Genomic DNA, 21,214 nt, shown 5'->3' with positions numbered 1-21,214 from the left:
AAAGAACTACTGTTGGGTTTCTGGCCCGCTCTTAGCAGATCAACGTTCAGAGACGGTGGTAGCTTATTGCTTACTGTTAAAATAATTGACGATTCAAAAGCGCATATAAATGTATATTTAAAAAAAAGATATTCAGAATTCGAAATTTGAAAGTCAAAATCGCAGTGACGTGATGAAAAATAAATTAAAAAAAATAACTAACCTCAAAATAGTAACCATTTAAAAAAGTAAATTTCATCTAATCTGTGACTTTCTATCTGTTACTAAGACAAGTGATATGTGCTATTATTTTTTTTAATTCCATTTGCCTTAAATAAAAGAACCGTACATAAAAAATATACAATGCAATGACCTCATTTTTAAATAAAGAGGTATATATGCGAATAGCGGGCGATTTTGAGCTGCCTTCAGAGCACGTTGACGAGGAATATGATAGCCAAGAGTGATTGAAGGTGTATTCACATATGTCCACAGTATTTACAATTTACACGACCTAACGCAACGACAGCGACATTACTAATGCTGTCAGAATTCAAATCGGCGTTCGAATTTCAAATCGCTGTTCGAATTTGTATTCGTACGCGCAAGAAGGATTTAACATAAATGTAACCGTACTGGTCAACAATAAGCAGCATAAACGCCACACCATTATTTCAATTTTAACCGATTTTGTTGGAACTAAAACTTACTATGTTAAGTGACATGGATAGATAGAGTTTCTTTTATATTAGTATATCCCACTATTTTCGGTCATGAAATCCGGGAATTACCAATTTCTGACACCTCGCAGAGGAAGTTTAAATGAGGAGACACATCAACATTAACGTCGATAAACTTTTACCTCGAACAAAAGAAAAGTCACTATTTTCACTTGGAAACCTTACATGGAATACATTTCTATTACGAACTTTGGGCGCCACACATCGATGCACAAAACAATCATCATGACTCGGCGCCCGCCTAACCCGAGTTCCAGCGAGGGCGGTCTGGAGAGTCCCGTGTCGCTTCCAACCGCCGAGTAGTCCTCGCTTTGCATAACTTACACTACACCTCATTCACTACACTATACACCTACACTAGTAGATACCCTCTTCGTGCGTGCGTCTTAAATGTAACTAAGGTAAGATCTCCCAGCGTAAATTTTTAGTCAGCAGACCTCCTGTTTCCACGGACTCGATTTCAATGAAGATGTACAAAGCCTAGATCGGTTAACAGCATATCTTCAAACACATGAAATGCATGCGGATAAAAACCTGCAACCTTTTTTGACAAGTGTGTTCAATGTTTAATGGAATCGGGCGTTACCTTGCGGAAGTCGATCCTAAGTAAGAAAAGGACCAATATTTAGCCACTTCCGCACATGCAGTGGTAGTCGTGTAAAATGCACCGCCCGCCAGCCCGCTGATAAATGCGTATGCGGCAAACAACGCGAATTACACAACTGCCACCGTTAAATCACTCAACACGTGTTTCACCCCTCCATGGGGCATCTTCAGGAGTTATGTTACACCGATTAGTGCCAAACACAGTGTTCAAAACTACGTCACAGTTTAGAATTTAAGTTAAGAGTTGTGGTTAGGTAGGTGTCTTGCTTTTCAGCCAATGGACGTCAACTGCAAGGCACACTTCTCCAAAAATCGCCACGATTTCCGGTCTTGCACTGCCCGCAGGAGTTGGCACTGACTTTTTGTGACCTTAACTATGTCTTCAATCAGAAATAAATGTAGTTAATAACGAAGCCATAATAATCTTTGATTTAAACACTATTCTATCTGTCACATTCGAAATTCAAATGGTATGCAACTGATATACAAGTTTTAACAGACGCTTGATACATTTATAGGTGCAAAGCAAACATTTTAGTTCTTCACCCTAGCTTATCACGTCAACATAAACCGTTGTCGTTTCTCTTTACTCCTGGATTTCCACCTGTACCAATTCGAGTACCTTTGGGTCTGAATCAAACCTTTTTTTACACCATAACGACAGATTTTAATGGCGTCTTACATATCGTACCGAAAAGAAATACAACCGTACCGTTAACATGATCATATTGTTAATACAAAATCTAACGTAACTCTATATCTGTGTGAACTAGAGATGTGATAATTTTTTTAACTGATATTTATAAATTTGTAAAAATTATCAATGATGAATTTAAATCAGCGATTCCCAAAGTGGTCTATATCGACCCCTAGGGGTCTATAACAACCTGCAAGGGGTCTACGTCAGCGAAAACAAATTTGGAGGTCCATGAAATGAAAATGGGGGTCCACGATAGTGGATCTCAACACATACATTGATAGTACCTATTTACTTACATCATACTATCTTATAATATGAAAACATTTAATGTTACGTATATAATACATAAGAGATACAAAATTTTATTTCGAGTAGTTTTAATTTAAATTTAATTAATAAATGTATAAATTAACATGTGTTTTTACTTTAAGTTTTTAACACTAAACTTTACTACAGATAGAAATTTACAGGAAATCAATATCAGGTAAGTAGGGGGTCTACTTAACACGGAAAAACATGGCAAGGGGTCTACGACACAAAAAAGTTTGAGGAACTCTGATTTAAATAAATATATAGGTAAAACGCAAGATCGGTGTGATCTTCGAAAGAAGCCTATGCTCTAACATCTGGCATGATGATGGTGAAGAAATATTTATGTCGCTGGATACGGGAAGTGCAAGTTCGATCATCGTGGAGAAGTTACGGAGAAGTACGGGAGGCCTATACCTTGTAGAGAGCGTCTATCAGCAGACACGATTATTTGAAATTTATAATAATAATAAATAATAGTTAATTTTTGTAATACAAAACCAGTGTCAATTTTTGTATTGTCCATCTAGTCACAAGTTTATATAGTATTTTTGAATTAATATTGATAAAAAATTACATGATTTATTTGTTTATTTGAAATAATAAAGGAATTACTTTTAATTTGTTTTAAATATACTTACAAATGTTAGTGATTTAAATAAAAAATCAAGAAAAAAAATTTGGATGTTAAAATATATTTTTTTATGAATTACGTATTAGTTTCAAAAGATTTTTTTTATTGTTCAATAAATTAATAATAGTGATAAATGTAAATAATTTTCAAATATCTTATTTTTTTGCTTATATATAAGATTTAAGTGTTAATACAGAGATTTATAATTTTGTTTTATATTTTAACAAATATTAGCATGTAAATCTTTCTTAAACATTAAATACAATAATTTTAAAACAACAACTTCATGATTCAGGTCATAATTAACTATATAAACTGGATAATCTGATCAAGACATGAAAAACCTTGTTTGTACATATATGAAATAATTCCATAGCTTTATATGTAATACAAATAATTTTTCTAACCATTATTAAATAAGTAAAAAGATATATTATGTCATAATTATTAGTAATGATTAATTTAAATAACTTGCAAAAATAGAATTATTATATTTATTAGCATATATAACAATAGTATGTGAAATATATTAGATTTATTAGCCATATGTCTAAGAGTATGTATTTACTCACTTTTCATGTTTCTATACAAAAAGAATAAGGCATATGGTTAATTTTAGTTAAAATCATATTTAATTAATTTTTGTCCCATATAACTAGGAATTATTATCTCAATAAACTCTTAACTAAAATGAAATAATTTAATAACAAAATGAACAAAATATTTGTATATTTATTAGAAGTTCTTATAAGAAAAAAATTCGTATTAGATATCGTAATATTCAATAGGTAAGTATAATAGTTCCATATTGTTACATATTACAATATATTTTTTAAAAATAAATATAATCATTTAATTAATTGTAAATATTTAAATTAAATTCGTAAAGGTTGTGATAAAATTATATTATAAATAATCATCGGTTTAATCAATATTTTTTTTTATAAAATTTTAAACAAAATATTCATATAAATACTTTTTTTAAATGTATATTTTTTAAAATTATAGCAGTGTATGACATGCCAGCATTAGTTTAATAATGAAAAATAAAAAAGTTAATTGACATCTGGTCTAGTGCGTAATTCTCAAGTGAGTTAGGCGTATTTTGTGCATGATAGATCGTAATGCAATTGGTGTAACGTTTAATTCATTGAGCGAAACAGCTCGGTGGGGGCTTAGCTACGTGACCCCGAAAGGAGTTAGCTGCCTCATTGTGAATGAACTAGGAGTCATTGATTATACCTATACTCCACACAGGGTGACCTAAGGGCGGCGGTCTCGTATGGGTATACGAGTTTTGACATGTACATATTATTCTAATTAATATTTCTACCATGAACAGATACCGAGGCGCGTAAATACTAACAAGAATTCTTATTCACAGCCGGAGATACGGAAAATGGCCGGGGTAGGGGCCTACCTAATACAGGGCGAGACTTACTATATCTGAGTAACATTCACATCACTTACTTTTCAGATGCCTCGGTCATGATTCGACACGTCGAATATCCTAATTTCTACTCGCCACTTCACAGATTTCACCATTTTTATGACATAAATACATCAGACACACTTGCGAACCGTTCTTATTTCGGCCCTTTGTTGGGCCTCAGTGCGCGTGCGTCAATAAACCAGTCCGGGCGGGCTGTTCAATGAACGGGGCCTGACCGTGCGACAGGTGGCGCCTTTGTCGCGTACAAATCCGAAAACTCAACGCTATTGGTCAATTGCGTACTCTGTCGAATATCGACCAATCACAGCACAGCAGGGCTTGTATGAGCCAACGACGTTGTTACTAAGCACAAATTCAAATACGCGGGAATTTTAAACGTCACAATCACGTACTAAATTGTAATGGCTGCTCGAAATTACTTTTTTATTTTATAAATACTGAATAAACCGGAGAGGATCACTAAAATTTAACACAATGGTTAGATTATATTACTAATATTAAACGAATCGAAGGGAAATGTGGAGCGATTCGCGAGGAACGTATATAGGTCACGTCGGGTTCGAGGCTCGACAGTTACTGAATGGATGCTCGCAATGGGCGCATCCCCGTTCATGCTGCGACCCATTGAAAAATAAATAGGTCAGATCATTGCAGAGTGCTCCGGTTGCAGGTCGCTTGCACCATTCACGGGAGGCGGTTGCACGAGCCCCCAGCTTCTATTTATAGACGTTCTATATTTGGGCAGGTCATTCGCTGCGAACGCAAGTGCAGCCTCCGTAAACTAGGTTACCTGATTTTCTTTGTTAATATGCGATGCGGTGACGTAGTTCCGAGCAGTGACGTCAGACACGAAATATTCATAAAATCGCTCGAGCCAATACCATTGAATTGATGATTCGGCGCTCTCTTTGTTCATTTATAATTTACTACAATAAATTGACTTGTTTTAATACGTAATTATGAATATAACTTTATTATTAGATATAAATGTATTGAAGATAATATTTTTCGTATACCGGAAGTTACTTAATTATTTGATTTACTATATTGAAGTAATTGTAATGATAATTAATAAAAAACCACAGATAAATAAAGTTGTATATTTTCATAAATCGCAATATCACAAATCATCGAATTCAGCTTCGGTTTTCGTTGCTTGAGATATGGCTGCCTTGCTTAGATCGTCGCTTTGCAGCATTGTCATGTTCAGCAAACGCTGAAAAAAAAAGAAAGTTATTTAAATTTTTTAAAATAATTTCAAATTTCGAATCTCTGTACATAAAAAATTAAATAAAATTCAAAACAACCGAGGCGGAAGATAAATGTGTTCAAAAATATTTAAAATTAATTTGACTAAACAATTGATTTTTTTAAATAAGTACCTGTCACCACTGAATATCGTAATTAATAAATAAATTCCGCGAAATAATAATGCAGGTTCAAATCCGCCGATAAATTTTAATATATTTTTTCGCAATTCGTATTTAATCAAAAATTGAAAAAAAATCAGATAAAAAATCTGTCATTAAAAATTCTGCTGAAAAGTCAAAATAATATTTTTTTTTAATTAAGCAATTTCAACAGACAAAAAACAATCATAAATAATATAATTTATTTGATTATTATAATTCAAATAAAAAAGGTCAAAATTCAAAATAATTACGAAACATTTCTATCTCGCATAGCTTTATTTATTTATATATAAAAATATCCAAAGGACGCTTAAAATATGTTTAACACAATTATATTTTCGAAAGATAGATCGAGGCGCATTAAATACGTATATAAACCGTGGTGTCTGCCCACCCCATTAATATTCAAAAGCGTGGTGTTCTAAAAAAATTTAAAATCCGGTAAAAATTATTTTTTTTTCTGCCTTGTTTTTAAAAACTGTAATGAAATAATCGGAAATTCGTATCCAATTACAAAATCAAAATTATTTTTTTTTTAAAAAACACTACATAATTTAGACTTAAAAGTTTATTCTCTGCCTACCTTATTCAAAATCAATATAGTCGTTCATATTAAATGCTTAATAAAAAAAAATAATGAATACGTATGTTTTAAATTTAACTTATTGTACTATGACAATATAATTATTATTTCATTCTCAAAACAATTTTTTTATAATTCGATTTTAAATTCGTTTCTTAATTAATATACTACAAACATTCACTTCCGCAACCTACGTATATCATTCTAGAAGTATTTTAGAAAGACATATACCTTAAATTTATTTTATAAATAAAATATCGAAAAGTATACTAAAAGTGTATTTTTGCCTTTGTCTATCCTTCTTTGTAAATGATTTATAAAAAAGAAGTATATAACATGTTATTGGACTTTTATAGCAGATTTCTTATCTCTGCCAACCCCAGTTTTAAAGAAAACCTTGTGACATAACATCTTCGATTTTTTTGTATTTCCAATCGCTGCAAAATCCTAAACATAGAAAGTAATTTGATACTTTGAATAACTATAATAATTTTTTAATTAATTATTGGTATATATTAACATCTAAATATGTATTAAAAATAATTTATTATCCTTGTCTACCCTAAATTGAAAGATAATTACACAAGGAATATATATTATTTATGACTATTAAAACCGGTTTTTGTGCAATTTTATTTAGTGAGAATTTTTTTAAAAAAATTGTTGAATCTTTGAAACGTTTAGTGAAAAAAATACGTCGCAAAAACTGATCCACTACATGGTGAGAAGTAATATCTTCAAACCAAGGCTAAGTTTTTAAATTTCTATGTTAGATTTTTTTATTAAATTTTTCGAATATCGAATTATAATTATATGACAACCGATTTTTTTTTAATAATTTAAGCAGCTTTATTTTAATTATTCGTATAACGTGCTATATATAAGATCTACAATAAAATAGCACCTGAAATAGCTTAAGATATAGCTTTTATTAAAGCTTGCTTATAGCGTGCTATATTTTTTGATGACATTCAATAAAAAATAGCATTTAAAAATAGCGTTAGTTGTAATTTTCGCTGAGATAGTACGGAAATAGATTGAGAATTTATAACAGTGTATGGATGTGATAAGAGTCATTGACACGGCGAGCGGGGATCTACCGCGCATGCTTTAGGCTAGGTAAGGGAACGCTCGATGACGTCATACGGCCAAACGACGTGTGAAGCAACCCGGTGACATAGTTTTTTTTTTAATGTTTTTTTTTTTAATTAACAATTCAAGATTTTAAACAGACATTTTATTGTTTTGATAATATTAATGTTTTTTATAAAATAATAGGAAAGGAATGAAAGATATTGTGAAGGAAATTAGAGAAAAAGAATGAAACTTTGAGAAGGACGAAAGATGGGTTGCGAAATAAAAAGAAAAAATATTATTTTAACAAACACCCTGTACATCTATGTTAGAGGTTGAATGAGAGGCCCCATGAACGGAGCCATAAAAAAAGAAAAAAAAAAGTTTTTTAAAAACGAAATTGGAGAACGTTCGACCGATTCGGATATTTTTTTTCTTATTTTAATATGTTCATTACCACACTAAGAGTATTGTTATTGGAGAGAAAAATATAAGGGAATAATTAATAAAAATATTGTCATGTTTTTTGACACAATAAATTAAAGCAGTGATTCCCAAAGTGGTCTACATCGACCTCTAGGGGTCTATGACAACCTGCAAGGGGTCTACGTCAGCGAAAAAAAATTTGGGGGTCCATGAAATGAAAATGAGGGTCCACGATAGTGGATTGAGATCATCACACATACACTGATAGTACCTATTTACTTACATCATACTATCTTATAATATTAAAACATTTACATTATTTATAAAAGTACCAATGTTGATAAATTATTATTAAAGCTTATAATTTATTATTAAAGTTCATCCTTCTCATTAAAAATATTGCTTATGTTATTTTATTTATAGTTTATGTTTATTTAATGTTACGTATATTTTACATAACAGATACAAAAGTTTATTTTGAGTAGTTTTAATTTTAATTCAATTAATAAATGTATAAATTAACATGTGTTTTTACTTTAAGTTTTTAACACTAAACTTCACTAAAGTTAGAAATTTACAGGAAATCAATATCAGGTAAGTAGGGGGTCTACCCAACACGGAAAAACATGGCAAGGGGTCTACGACATAAAAAAGGTTTGGGGAACTCTGAATTAACATTTAACTGTAACAGTGAAATGTTTGATGTCAAACAAAACAAAAAGAAAGGTCATTATGACGTAAATAATATAAAAATTAAGTAAGTAAGTAAGTAATTCTGCACACAGGCTACTTGCAATGGCAGGCACGCAGATTTGATGGCCGATGGTACTTTAAGATTTTTTTTTAATTAACCTTTACCTAAAATGACGTGTATGAAATACGTTGTTTATTTATTTTTTACCATTGGATGATATATTATTATGTATATATATATAATAACTTGAAATAATTTGCAATACCTTCACTAATAAATTCAGCATTCATATCAAGCAAAGATTCATAGAAAGGATATATTATATAGGATATAAACATGCATTGAATTCGTATGATATTTATTTTCAAAGAACAAATAAACTATACATAGCAGGATGGTATATGTCGTTGTTACAGTACATTGACAGCTACTGCAAGGTATATTTATTAATTTATTTCAAATACTTTTTATACATTATATATATATATAGCAGCGAACTTAATACTGAAGGCATTCTCTACCAGTTAATCGTTAGGCGGTGCAGAGATAAATTAAATAAAGTTAGGTGAAATTAGTAAATACCCTAAAACACTAAAAAAAAGTAACATCAAATCGGTAAGGGAAAGAATCACATTAAAACACCTCATATAATGCAAAATGCTAATGGCTACTACATTATATAATTATGTATAAATATACTATAATATATTTTAATATGTATATACTATCTATATTAATATAATAAATAATAAAATCTAATTATCGTGATGATCCAGTCAGCTTGTCAAGCGACAGCTCTCGAGCCTTCGCTTTGAATGCGCAACGATTCCTGATCATCCTAATGTCGAGGAGGAGCGCGTTCCGGAGAAGAATAGGTTGTATTGTGAAGGAGTGAGTACAGTCGGTACTAGGGGGAGGGTCATCTAAGTAGACGATTGCATGGGGAGCGAAGTGTTTTTAGTATAAACTGGTTATGAACTAGCATATATATATATATATATATATATATATATATATATATATATTTATGCTAGTTCCCCTAAAGATATCTAAGTAGGAATAAACCATAAACACCACGCTTGGAAGCCCATCCTGCCTTTTCTCTGGAGATTTATTTATGAGCAGTGGCAATTCTATATAAATAATGCACAATGTTAATTATATGCCGGGGTGGCCAAACTGCGGCCCTTCGAACGATTTTTTTTAGCTCTGATTGATTGTCTTATTATTTTAATATTTAAATTTATATATCCTATGTCAACTGCTGAGAAAAAATCAAATTTCTGATGTAAATAATAATTATTATTATTCCACCATAAAATTAACGAAATCCAAACACCCATCATAATTAACTAACCGGCGTTTTAAGTATTATTAGGAGTGCTGTCATATACGTGTGCATATATCTAACTTCAATACACATATTTTGTACTTTTGTCATATAATTTCAATAAATATGATTTTTGTAAATAAAATATTCGTTTACGTGTTTTAAATGCGTCTTAAATTTTGGCAAAAAATTTCAAATTTCGAACAATGGCACGAACTATCATGGAGCTTGACCACCCCTGGTATATAGCATTAGCGATACATACGTAATACTACAGTTAAGATAATGACAATATAAATAAAATGACACTGTAAAAGTAGAATAAACGATGATAATCCGGAATAAAAATTATATTTGCAAAGCATTTATAATTTAAATATTATAAGATACTTACAATATGTTCCAACCCTTCGCATGTTGGTCGGCTTTGTGAATAAACCAGTGACTGTTTGGTGACTTGCACAGCTACTGGACTCTTTGATGCGATAGTTTGTGCAACTTCTAGAACTTCCTTTATTGCGCTGAAACAAATGCAAATAGTTATACAGGGTGATAGCTAGATAGAAAAGTCTATTTCTAATCACTTTGTAAGCGATTACTATGAATGATGTTATATTAAGGTGTATCATATGTTACATTCTTCACAAGGTGTTATAAATGTGAAGAAGAAGCTGAGAAGAAACTTCACAATGACAAATCTTTAAAATAAGTTTTACAGAGAAGAAACTTTACAATGACAAATCTTTAAAATAGGTTTAATAATACAGATTTAAGTACAGAACCCAGCGATAAATATTGCTGATTGCTTTTGCTCTGTCCCACACCACCTATGTGACGTTTTGTGAATTGTATTTCGTGCGACAGAGATAACGCTCTACGAAGCCGAAATTAGCCGATTGTCTCTTTCTAAAAGTCGATGTGCAATATTTATCGCCGGGTACTGTAGTAATATAGTGGATGAATTAAATAATGGAATTAGTTTCATATTAGATTTGTTTTATTATCGACTATATAAAACATTTGACCTCTATCTCGTCTCATGTTAAGCTATGACAAAGTCTACGATGATACCTAGAAGAAACCTATTCATTCTTGACTTGAAAACTTCCAAGTTATAATTAAGTATGATTAAGCTGGTAGGTTTGGTTGTTAGCACTATAATAGTAGAATCAAAAGTAAGTTTGGTGTAATATTATGTTAATTCCACTCTTCTTTCAATTCATACTATCTGATGCTATTACATTCCGTTTTGATATTTCGGTATCCTTATATCAGAGTCACTTTCTTCTGATGCAGTATCATGTTCACAGTTACCACAATTTGTTTCATAATCACTCATATAATCAAATAAAGCATCTGCATATAATTCATTGAAAGATTCTTCATTAAGTTCCGTCATCGCTTATTTTTATTTACTTATTTAATATTGTTTACAACAAGTCTGGCGGCTCTTATAAGCGAGAGAAACAGTCTGTATTACATTGAGCAACAATTGCACTGCATGGTCGCTAACAGAGATAACAACAGTGATGCAAAAGAAAACCATCACAAGTTAACTTGTGACCAGACAACAATGTGTTCATAATTTATCCCAACGCCCAAAATAATGTTTGTATTATTTTATTTTCTTGACTTTTGCAAGTCTTACTTTTATTTTCAATTTCTAAGTCTGGATCCAGTCTAAAGAACTTTTCTACTGATTTCTAGGAAGGCGATACTTACCCTACCTTTTCCCTTACTTAACCTAGAGTTCAAAACGAAGTCCTTCAAATACAGAACAGCCAGCGATGAGATGAACTAGGGTCTTATTGAACAATATGCATTATTTTATAAATAATAATAAGACCTAACTGCAGTGATTGAGGACGGATAAAGGTTTAAAGAGCGGAAGAGAAAAATAGAATGAAAGAGACAGAAAGATAGATATTGTGAGGTATGGTAGAAGAGAATAAAAATAATAAAAGAAAGTGAATAATTTAAAATATAAAATAAAATCCCTGTTCTCATATAAATAGGGGCGGAACGAAAAAAAAAAAAGAAATAATATAATAATATATGTGTATTAAAAAATTCAAATCGGAAATTTTTTCAGTTGTATTTATAGTTCTGCCAGTGTTTCAAGGTGTATTATAAATATATTATCGATGTCCTCAATTTTAATGAATAATTATATTAATTTGAACATTTCCTTACCTATCTTTGTCCGAGAAGACTTTACTGACGAGTCCGATGTCCAACGCTTCCTTTGATGGCACCTTTCTCGCTGTGAAACATAGTTCGCGGGCAATGGATGCACTGCCTATTACCTGGAATTTAACAAGTGAGTTATAAATAATTTTTTTTATATATAAATAAGGTTACTTGGATAAATAGAACACATAATTCATAAACTTTTCACAAAAGGACAAAAACTTTGACGATATGCAGTTTAATATATATATGTTTTGGTTAGTTATTTATTATAAACCATACAAGCATATCAAGTAAGTTATTTTATTGTTTTATTTTAAATTGTTTATCAATTTAAAATAAGAAAAAAACATGGAGATATCATTTTCTGATCAGATCTGATGAAAAAATCATGATTTGAAAATATTTTCAAACAAAATGTACGTCGTAAACTGTTTAGACATATCATCTCTTGAAAAAATACCGCAAACAAGAAATATATGAATTAAGATTTTTTTTATAATTTATTGTTACAATACACGAGTTACAAAACCCTCTAAACAATAAACACTGAACCCTTAGATCAAGAACACGCGTGACCTTGAAGTTATTTATAGATTTTTGTGTACGGTTCTCGGAAATTATAACCGAGTACTATCTCGAACTTACTAGAGCCTTCTCCGTAGTATAAATAAGTGTACTCCGCATATAGCTAATTCAGCGTTGTTTTTTGAGTAATAAGATTAAGATCTACGATCAGTTATACAAAGTTACTAATTTTTAAGTTATTTGAAGTGATTTCTTGAGCGATTTGGAAGTGAAGTTTGGACTAAGCGCAAGTATACTTTGTGTTAAAGAAGGGTGACCATCTGATTTGAGAATAGAGGACTCCTTGTAAACCAGAGGTGTTTTATTTCGAGTCAGAACTCGCAGTATGTAGCAATATTTAAATATGAAAATATTATCATTAATACCAAACTGTTTAGAAATATCATGTTTTAAAAAAGTACAGCATACCAGAGATATATCAAATTTTGTTGAGTAATTTAGCGGTGGCGGTTGTGTGATTCGCGTTGTTTGCCGCATACGCATTTATCAGCGGGCGGTGCACTTATATTGGTCTTTTTTTTATTAACAATTTTAAACATAGAAATAATGACTTGCGCCAAGCTTTCACATAATATAGTAATAAAAATAACATTCAAGGTTATTTAACTATCTAAATATGCTTTATGAACCATACCAGCCTAACGAGTGACAATATTATAAGATAGTGTCGAATGTCATAGCAAATTTTTTTTTAAATAAAATAAATTTATTATGTTTTGTCCCGAACTGCACATTTGTATAAATTCATATGTTGTAAATTAATATATAGTACACGCTATCCAAAAATCAATGGCTTCAGAAATAATAAATACATCATGTTAATAAAGTAAGAAAAAGAATTTTCAAAATTCGAATTAGTACATATTTAAATTAGTTATTGTTTATTATCTGTCCTAGACTTTGTACTGCCAGATGTTACTGGCCAGTCACTATCAAATATAGTTTCAGAATGATCACCTTATGCAGGGTAGTGAGTTTATACTGTATATTTGTAGATAAAAGGTAACATAGGCAAAGAACAAATGTAAATAAGTATATAGTACCCGGCGATATTATTGCACATTGAGCTTTGGTAAGAGACAATCGGCTAATTTCGGCTTCGTAGTGCGTTATCTCTGTCCCACGTTACCTATGTGGCATACCTACGTTATGTCAGTCGTTGTATTTCGTGCGACAGAGATAACGTAATTAGTCGATTGTCTCTTTCTAAGTGCAATATTTATCGCCGGGTACTGTAAAATGATTGATTGGAAATAATGGAATAGTAATAACTGAACACCCTGTATAAAACATTTGACTGAGAACGGAGAAGTTAGTTACATTAATGAAATGTTTAAATCACCTTTGGTAACCTCTGCAGGGTGCCAACGTCTGCAGCTAAACCCACGTCTACTTCCTTGACCTGGAACCATGCTTCTTCGGTGCAGTATCTAAAAAATATTTTTTTTTTATAAAATTTGACGAAGATGTTTTGATATACAGTACTCGGTTAATATTGCACATCGACCTTTGGAAAGAGACAATCGGCTAATTTCGGCTTCGTAGAGCACTATCGCTGTCCCACACTACCTATGTGAAGTTTTGTGAGTCGTTGTATTTGGTGGGTCATGAGAGTGATATTAATAATGAACAAATGTGAAATAAATATTAAAACCCAAAATAAAGAAGAGGCAACAAAAGGAATGTAAGATATTATGGAGAGAGAAAAAATTAGAAGATATAAATAAATTATATTCAATTAAAAAAATATTAATTGTATAAATAGTTCCTACTTTGCTATGTTAGGGGACATATAAAGATAAACTTTACTTGATCGATGCTTATATCGGTTTATCATTAAGGCGGAATAAACAGCAGAAACCCCTCTAGCTATGGTTGGAGAACTGAACCATAGATAATTTTGGTACTTTCTGATACTGCACCGTTTTGAGTCCAATACTTGTTCTATATCTTTGAAATACGCTTGACGGCGTCGATGCAGTTAAAAGATTAAACCATGTTCTAATATTAACACTTTCTTTACCGCAGTTACGAAGTGACGTTACTGAACCGGGCATATGCGTCACGAAGTGTGCACATTGCATGACGGTAAGCTGATGTTCGAATTTTCTCATTTGTGTTACATATTTAAAGATTTTACTGGTATATTAATTAAAAATACAAGTTAGGATAATTCTTAGTGATTTTTTTGGCTGTGATAAATATTAAAACAGGGATCTACACATATGCCCACATTACAAGGTGAATGCCTACTAACTCCGGTGCTGGTAACTGAAGGGTTAAACAATCGAGTAACCCATCTGAATATACATCGTATAAGTGACTTCATATGAAATGTAAACAAAAATTAATTTGTATGACTATATCATCATGTCAGCTGATGTACGGTCACTAAAAGGCATGGACCCTCTCTCCCCAGACTATTAAAAGTGGTGTTGTTGTGGAGTTTCTACCTGCTTCGTCTCCAGGTTGCGAAGCAGAGTAGAGTCATGAATAAAACAGATTTTAAAAAAGTTCACGATCATTGAGAGTTCCTTTAAAAGTTCCAAAGTTGAAATTAAATCTGTCTTTATATTTATTAATATATCTTACCTGATATCAGCAGCTGTTATTAAGTCAACACCGGCACCAACACAAGCATTGTGCACCACAGCTAGAACCGGCTTCACACAATTCTCCAAAGCTGTGATACCATCCTGAAATTTAGAGTCAATTTATGAACAAGAGAAAAAAATTGTTTTAGTATATACACAAAATTTACATAAAGCATTGAAATTGTATGTACGTTTAAAAATATTTAAATAGAGGAAGATTCGAGTAAAAAAAATTAAGAAAAAAAAATGTGGAGTGGACATTTAACGGAAGAAAAGGACCAATATTTAGCCACTTCCGCACATGTATTGGTAGTCGTGCAACAATTATACTGCATATCACATTAGTGACAAACACAGATTCAACTAATCGGTGTAACACAACTCTTGAAGATGCCCCATGGAGGGGTGAAACGTTGAGTGAATTAACGGTGGTAGTTGTGTAATTCGCATTGTTTGCCGCATACGCATTTATCAGCGGACTGGCGGGCGGTGCATTTTGTTGCACGACTACCACTGCATGAGCGGAAGTGGCTAAATATTGATCCTTTTCTAACTCAAAAGATTCTAGAATAGATTTTTTCCTGAGGTACTATGAGATGAGGTATATAAAGGTTTTCACAAAGGGTCACAAGGTTGTCTTTTGGATTTGAATCAGGAATTGTCTGAGTAAGTATTTAAAAAGTCATTATTGAGAAGTCGACACACGGACAGGCGTCGTTGATGATTATTTTGAAACGGTACAGGTACTGTTTGCAATACCCATATTACTTCATACTTTCCTGTCTCGGGTGCACAGGGATATTATAACAATAATAATTTCTTAACAGAAGTGCATTATTTACATCCTCATCTTTCTTCTATCTGAATTTCAATTATTCTTTATTCTTTTCTTCCTCACATATTCCTTCATTCCTTTTTATTCTTTGTTCCGTTCATATCTCACCTCTCTTTCATCGTCTTCTCTCACCAAATTTTACAGGTTATCTATTACTTCATTATTGTATTCCTTTCTTATACATTATGCTTTTATTTTTAAATATATGCATTTATTTATTTTTAATTTATTATTTTCTTAATATTCTTACTATAGCAGGGTAACATCATACAGATCACATAGTAGTGATAATATAAATATAGGTTTAATTAAGGATATATATAGGAAATTAGATAAGGCCTGTAACTTAAGTAAAAATAAGTGTAAAAATAGTTTAAGTTATTTAATAAAGCGCCATCTAATGAAAACAATTGTTAGAAAAGAGTTTTGTAATTTTTTAATAATTTTTTTAACACGTTCCGTGCCGCGGCAGCATTTGAAGATGTTCATGACCCACACTTTAAAAATTAAAAAAGTAATTTAAGACGTACGCTTTACACTTGTTCAATGCTGCAAAGATATAATTATCGAGAAAAAGTTATAAATTTTAATGTGCTTTACGTACGCGCATGCGTGATGTGAAGTTGTCTTTATTCGAGTTTACAATTCATTTGTTTAAGAATCCTTTGTTTTTCAATGAGAACTGCAAATGGCCTGAACGGAAAGTGCAGCGGGAGTCGTATACGCCCCTCATGGCATGGAATGTGTTAAAATTAGAAAAGTGAATATATTTTGAAATAGAGTGACATTCCTTTTGACAGTTTAGTTTTTAATAAATTTCTTGAATTTACTAAGAAATAATTCAAACTAATTGTTTGGTAGTTTGTTATAAAATCAATTACCTATGTATGATTCAGATACTTTATATATCCTTATGACTACAAGATTATTTTTAATCTGTAGATTATATTGATAGAGGTCACTATCTTAAATTTAACAGAGGAACCAAACAGGGGTCCCTATTTCTAGTACAGAATATATATGAAGGCTTTATTATAATTGTATATAGATTAATTAAATGAAGACATTATGCACATTTGCTATTGTAATTATAAGCTAAGTTGTATTTAAGATTATAAATACACACACACACACACATATATATATATATATATATATATATATATATATATATATATATATCTGACGTCCTGTCTTAGAATTGTACTCTATAGTCAAAGAACAAACAAATCGATTTTTAATATATCATTAAAAATATAAACTTGATAAATATTATTCATTTACCTGATATTCTTTTATTAAATATGATAAGAATCTCGCTTTCCTCGCAACATCACTCAGTTCATGGGCCTTACTTGCATTCTCAATGAAACCATTTAAATCAATACCTGCAAGTAATAAATAAGTTTTAATTATTTAACTTGTACATTATTGGTATGCTTAACATAACATAAAGTATAATAATACATTAGACATTTCAATGCATATTTATTTAAAGTTACTTTCACTAAGTAACTATGTAGATGGAGTCTTAAAAGGATTATAAGTTTTGCTTTTATGATTTAATATTCTTTATTATACACACTAGGATATATTTAAATAGTTTCATAATAATAAACAAAAAAGCACAATTGGCAGTCTTATCACACGAGGCAATCTCCTACAGACAACCATAGTATGGAAAAGATAGAAGTATAAATAATTGGTAGTTAACATGTACAAAATAAGTAATATACAAAAGAAAAAAGTAATTTATAAGATGTAATACATATTACAAATATAATATAATAATAAATAAAAACATCCAACTGATTTGGATCGCACTTGCCTCAGAAAGCATAAAGAAACAGAGGAAGAAAAAGAAATGAATTACCAGGTAATTAGTCATAGGTCTAGTAAATAGTTCATAAACATTTTAAAAATAATGAGTTAGCACGTCAATTCAATGGTAGCTCATTAGATAATGAGGGGAAGGGAATATATCTACATTTAATAAATACTTTATTGTAAATATTATTGACCCAAATTATTTTTAGACGATGCAATGTCTGTGGAATTGCCAGTTGCACACAGTAGTGCATTAATTACATAGAATTGCCACAGATCACAAACAAGTTACCGGAAGATGGATAACAGCATCCTTTCGGTACCATAACAATGCACTGTTATTGACAACCCAATTGCCAAGTGTGACAATTATGGTATGTCCCTCTATGGATATCTTTAGGCCGGCCTCTGCCTTGCAGTGGGCGTATGTGGACTGAAATGGCAATTGTTTTAATATAAAAGTGGTTTCCATAATAAGCTAACCCTTATACATAAATCTCATAGTATAGTACAAGATTGGTAAAATAAATTTATTTACCGCCTGTAAAATGTTTCCCTTGACCCGATAGCACAATAACCCTGCATTCTGGAGTTTCACTCAATGTAGAGAAACATGTCGACAGCTCTCTGAAATTATAATTATAATAGATTTAAAACATGTCTACACATTTTTATATATAGAGTAGACTATGCATGTAGCTGATGTGGCTTATCAGATTGGCAAGTTGAATTAGCAGTAGCCGAGTTGAAGTAGCCGTGGGCAAGTTGAAGTAGCAGTGGGTAAGCTACAAGCAGATTGACTGCTGGGATCTTAAAGTACTGGAGACAGACTGAAAAGCAAATTGAAGGGCATCCGACCGCAAAGTGACCTTGGTTAATTTTAATGAACAACAAAGTCTACTTGAAAATCTTTGCAGGAGGCCTATCCCCAGCAATGGAAGTCCTATATCTGAAATGTTGACGATAATGAGCAGACTAAAACATTAAAATATTTGTTTTTATGTTCATTTAATATATTGTTTGAAGACATCAATAATGTATATTTATAATGTTATAAATTATAATATTCACCTTTAAATATTAACTTTATTTTTTAAAGGTGAATATTAAAATAAAAAAGAATAATGTGAATACACAAAAATAAATTTTTGACACAAGAACACTATCTAAAGGTGTGGGTGTCTAAACATGTTCAATATTCCCTGGTTTAGGTAACCACACATAGCACATTCATAGTTTCATCCCTAAATACTACAAAGCACAGGCCTCCCAAAAAATATCTATGGTGGGATATACCATAATAGCCACCCTTGGCAGACAGGTGTGGAATCGCAATGTGGTACCATAGCAATACATTATTAATGATAATATATTAATGTCATGTTGAATAAAATTTAAAATAGATAAAACTTTGATTCTTTAAACCTTTTAACGTAACTTCTAAGATTTTTTTTTTTAACTTTTCAAGCCTTAGATGCCTACTGCAAGGCAAAAGCCTCTTGCAAAGATACCTAAAACGAAGTCATGTTTAGATTCAAAGAATCGAGGTTTTGATATCTATTTTAATTTTTCTTCAACAAGACATTAATATATTATCATTAGCATTAATAATGTAGTACTAAAGAATTATATTTTTACTATAATCTCATCGAAATATACATGTTATACACAAATCGGTGAAATTTATGTTGTCATTACTTTTATAAATTCTTAAAAAAGTTCAAAATTAGTATACCATCATTAGAATAAACCAATTTATCATTTTTTTTAACTTAACTGGCATTCTATGTATTGTATCACATATTATCTGGCCTGTGTAGTATAGTAATACTCTGTCAGTACATACCACTGACTGCGAGGACTTTGCCCCCTAGGTTAGGTAACTTATTTTAAACTGTAATTTCTTTTACAACATGGGTGAGTATTTTTTGTCAATCTATGGATGGGGTCTGTGTCCCGAGAAGAACACGTTACGCCCGAAATTATGTTTTTAACAATACACAAATGCCGTAATTTTTTGGCGCTTTTTTACATTGATGAACTTGTTATAACATTAACGTTATTTATATTTAAAGGATATTGTGAGTATACTATGCCAGATTAAGAACGTATAAAGGAAGAAGTTTTACTTTATACCTACTTCCACATAGCCGGCGTGAATGTATTCAATTTCGCAGGCCGGTTCAATTCAACGTGATAAACATACTTCTTCGGTACAGACACTGCTAAAGTTTCATATTGTGCAGATCCAGTACTTGAAGAATACCTTCTCATTATTTTTTCTGCAGAAAAGTAAACATTAAGACGAATAACAGTGACATCGGCGAAATAAGTTTTATTTACTTACCTAAAACACGCTTGTTATTATTAACTAATAAAAATGGTCTTATATTTGAACACATATTTGCAGCACAAATAAATACACTAAATATGCAAAGATATAACAGGTATTTGTATTAATACTTTAGTATGAAGTAGTAGTTCTAAACTTTAAATAAAGATAAACTTGACCTTGGCCTTTGAAATGATCGCCTGTTGTATTGCCATTATCAACAACATTAAATCTTGATTTAAAATTTATGAATTTTAATCAAAACATTATGTTTAAACACGAAAAGATTTATTGTCTTGATTATTTATAAATTGAGAAAAATGTCATTAAAGATTTAAATAGATTATTATCCTAACTCCTCAATAGAGGGAGTTAATTATAAGAACATGCATACAATTCCGAAATATTGTATAAATTTAAGTACTTGTTTTTACTTCACAATTGATAGTTTTAATTACAACCTAATTTTGCGACATTTTTGAAGTCCAATCTTGTAGAAACATTTTGTGTAGTAAGACGGCTTCAATGTTTGACGCCACACATTTAAGCTTAATTTTATTCAATATGGTAATATATTTAGATGTGGTTTATAATATTTTACATTTATATGCATTATTAAATTACATTAAGTATTGTTTAATAATATCACAAAAGACAGAGAAAAGAAACTCAAGACATGAACATTGCCTTGAATTTTGCATTATTAATGATCAACTGATTTTTATATTTATAAGTGTGTAATATTGTATTTCTTTATGAATTTAACAAGAATCTACATCACGATAAAAATAACTATAGTTTTAATGTTTGTAATAAGTGCTGGTTATTTGTTTTTTTATTGTCATAGATATCGGTACAAAAGCGATTTGTTGCCCGTTGACATTTACAGTATCAGTGATTTACAATTC

At 31.0% G+C, this 21,214-nt stretch overlaps 2 protein-coding genes across 2 annotated transcripts in view; both read right to left on the bottom strand.

Moving 5' to 3' along the window:
- The window catches only part of Spred (Sprouty-related protein with EVH-1 domain), a 30,126-nt gene extending 25,559 nt beyond the window's left edge, over nucleotides 1-4,567 (bottom strand). Inside the window, exon 1 of the mRNA XM_068768352.1 lies at nucleotides 4,439-4,567. Within this exon, the coding sequence (XP_068624453.1) occupies nucleotides 4,439-4,458 (20 nt within the window). The 5' untranslated portion in view covers nucleotides 4,459-4,567. The remainder of the gene's footprint in view (nucleotides 1-4,438) is intronic.
- A 961-nt stretch (nucleotides 4,568-5,528) lies between these two features.
- Nucleotides 5,529-20,474, bottom strand: LOC137924975 (delta(3,5)-Delta(2,4)-dienoyl-CoA isomerase, mitochondrial-like). Its single transcript, XM_068768398.1, has 9 exons — nucleotides 20,322-20,474; nucleotides 20,115-20,256; nucleotides 18,513-18,601; nucleotides 17,432-17,535; nucleotides 15,311-15,414; nucleotides 14,061-14,148; nucleotides 12,134-12,246; nucleotides 10,335-10,461; nucleotides 5,529-5,637 (listed from the first exon to the last, which is right to left on the bottom strand). The coding sequence occupies exons 1-9, from the start codon at nucleotides 20,374-20,376 to the stop codon at nucleotides 5,542-5,544; spliced, it is 918 nt and encodes a 305-aa protein (XP_068624499.1). The 5' UTR covers nucleotides 20,377-20,474; the 3' UTR covers nucleotides 5,529-5,541.
- Between the last annotated feature and the right edge of the window lie 740 nt (nucleotides 20,475-21,214).

Source organism: Battus philenor, unplaced genomic scaffold (assembly GCF_028537555.1).
Source record: "Battus philenor isolate CCGP_79_NKW_IND1 unplaced genomic scaffold, ilBatPhil1.0.hap1 SCAF_25, whole genome shotgun sequence".
Lineage (NCBI taxonomy): Eukaryota > Metazoa > Arthropoda > Insecta > Lepidoptera > Papilionidae > Battus > Battus philenor.
This window is presented reverse-complemented; position numbering and strand designations above follow the sequence as displayed.

Excerpts from the sequence above, each read along its gene's own strand:
- LOC137924975 (XM_068768398.1), bottom strand. The coding sequence starts at position 20,376 with ATGTGTTCAAATATAAGACCATTTTTATTAGTTAATAATAACAAGCGT. Across the intron at positions 18,602-20,114 it reads TTCACGCCGGCTATGTGGAA|AGAGCTGTCGACATGTTTCT; the intron begins GTAGGTATAAAG and ends TTATAATTTCAG. Across the intron at positions 15,415-17,431 it reads ATTTAATAAAAGAATATCAG|GATGGTATCACAGCTTTGGA; the intron begins GTAAATGAATAA and ends TCTAAATTTCAG.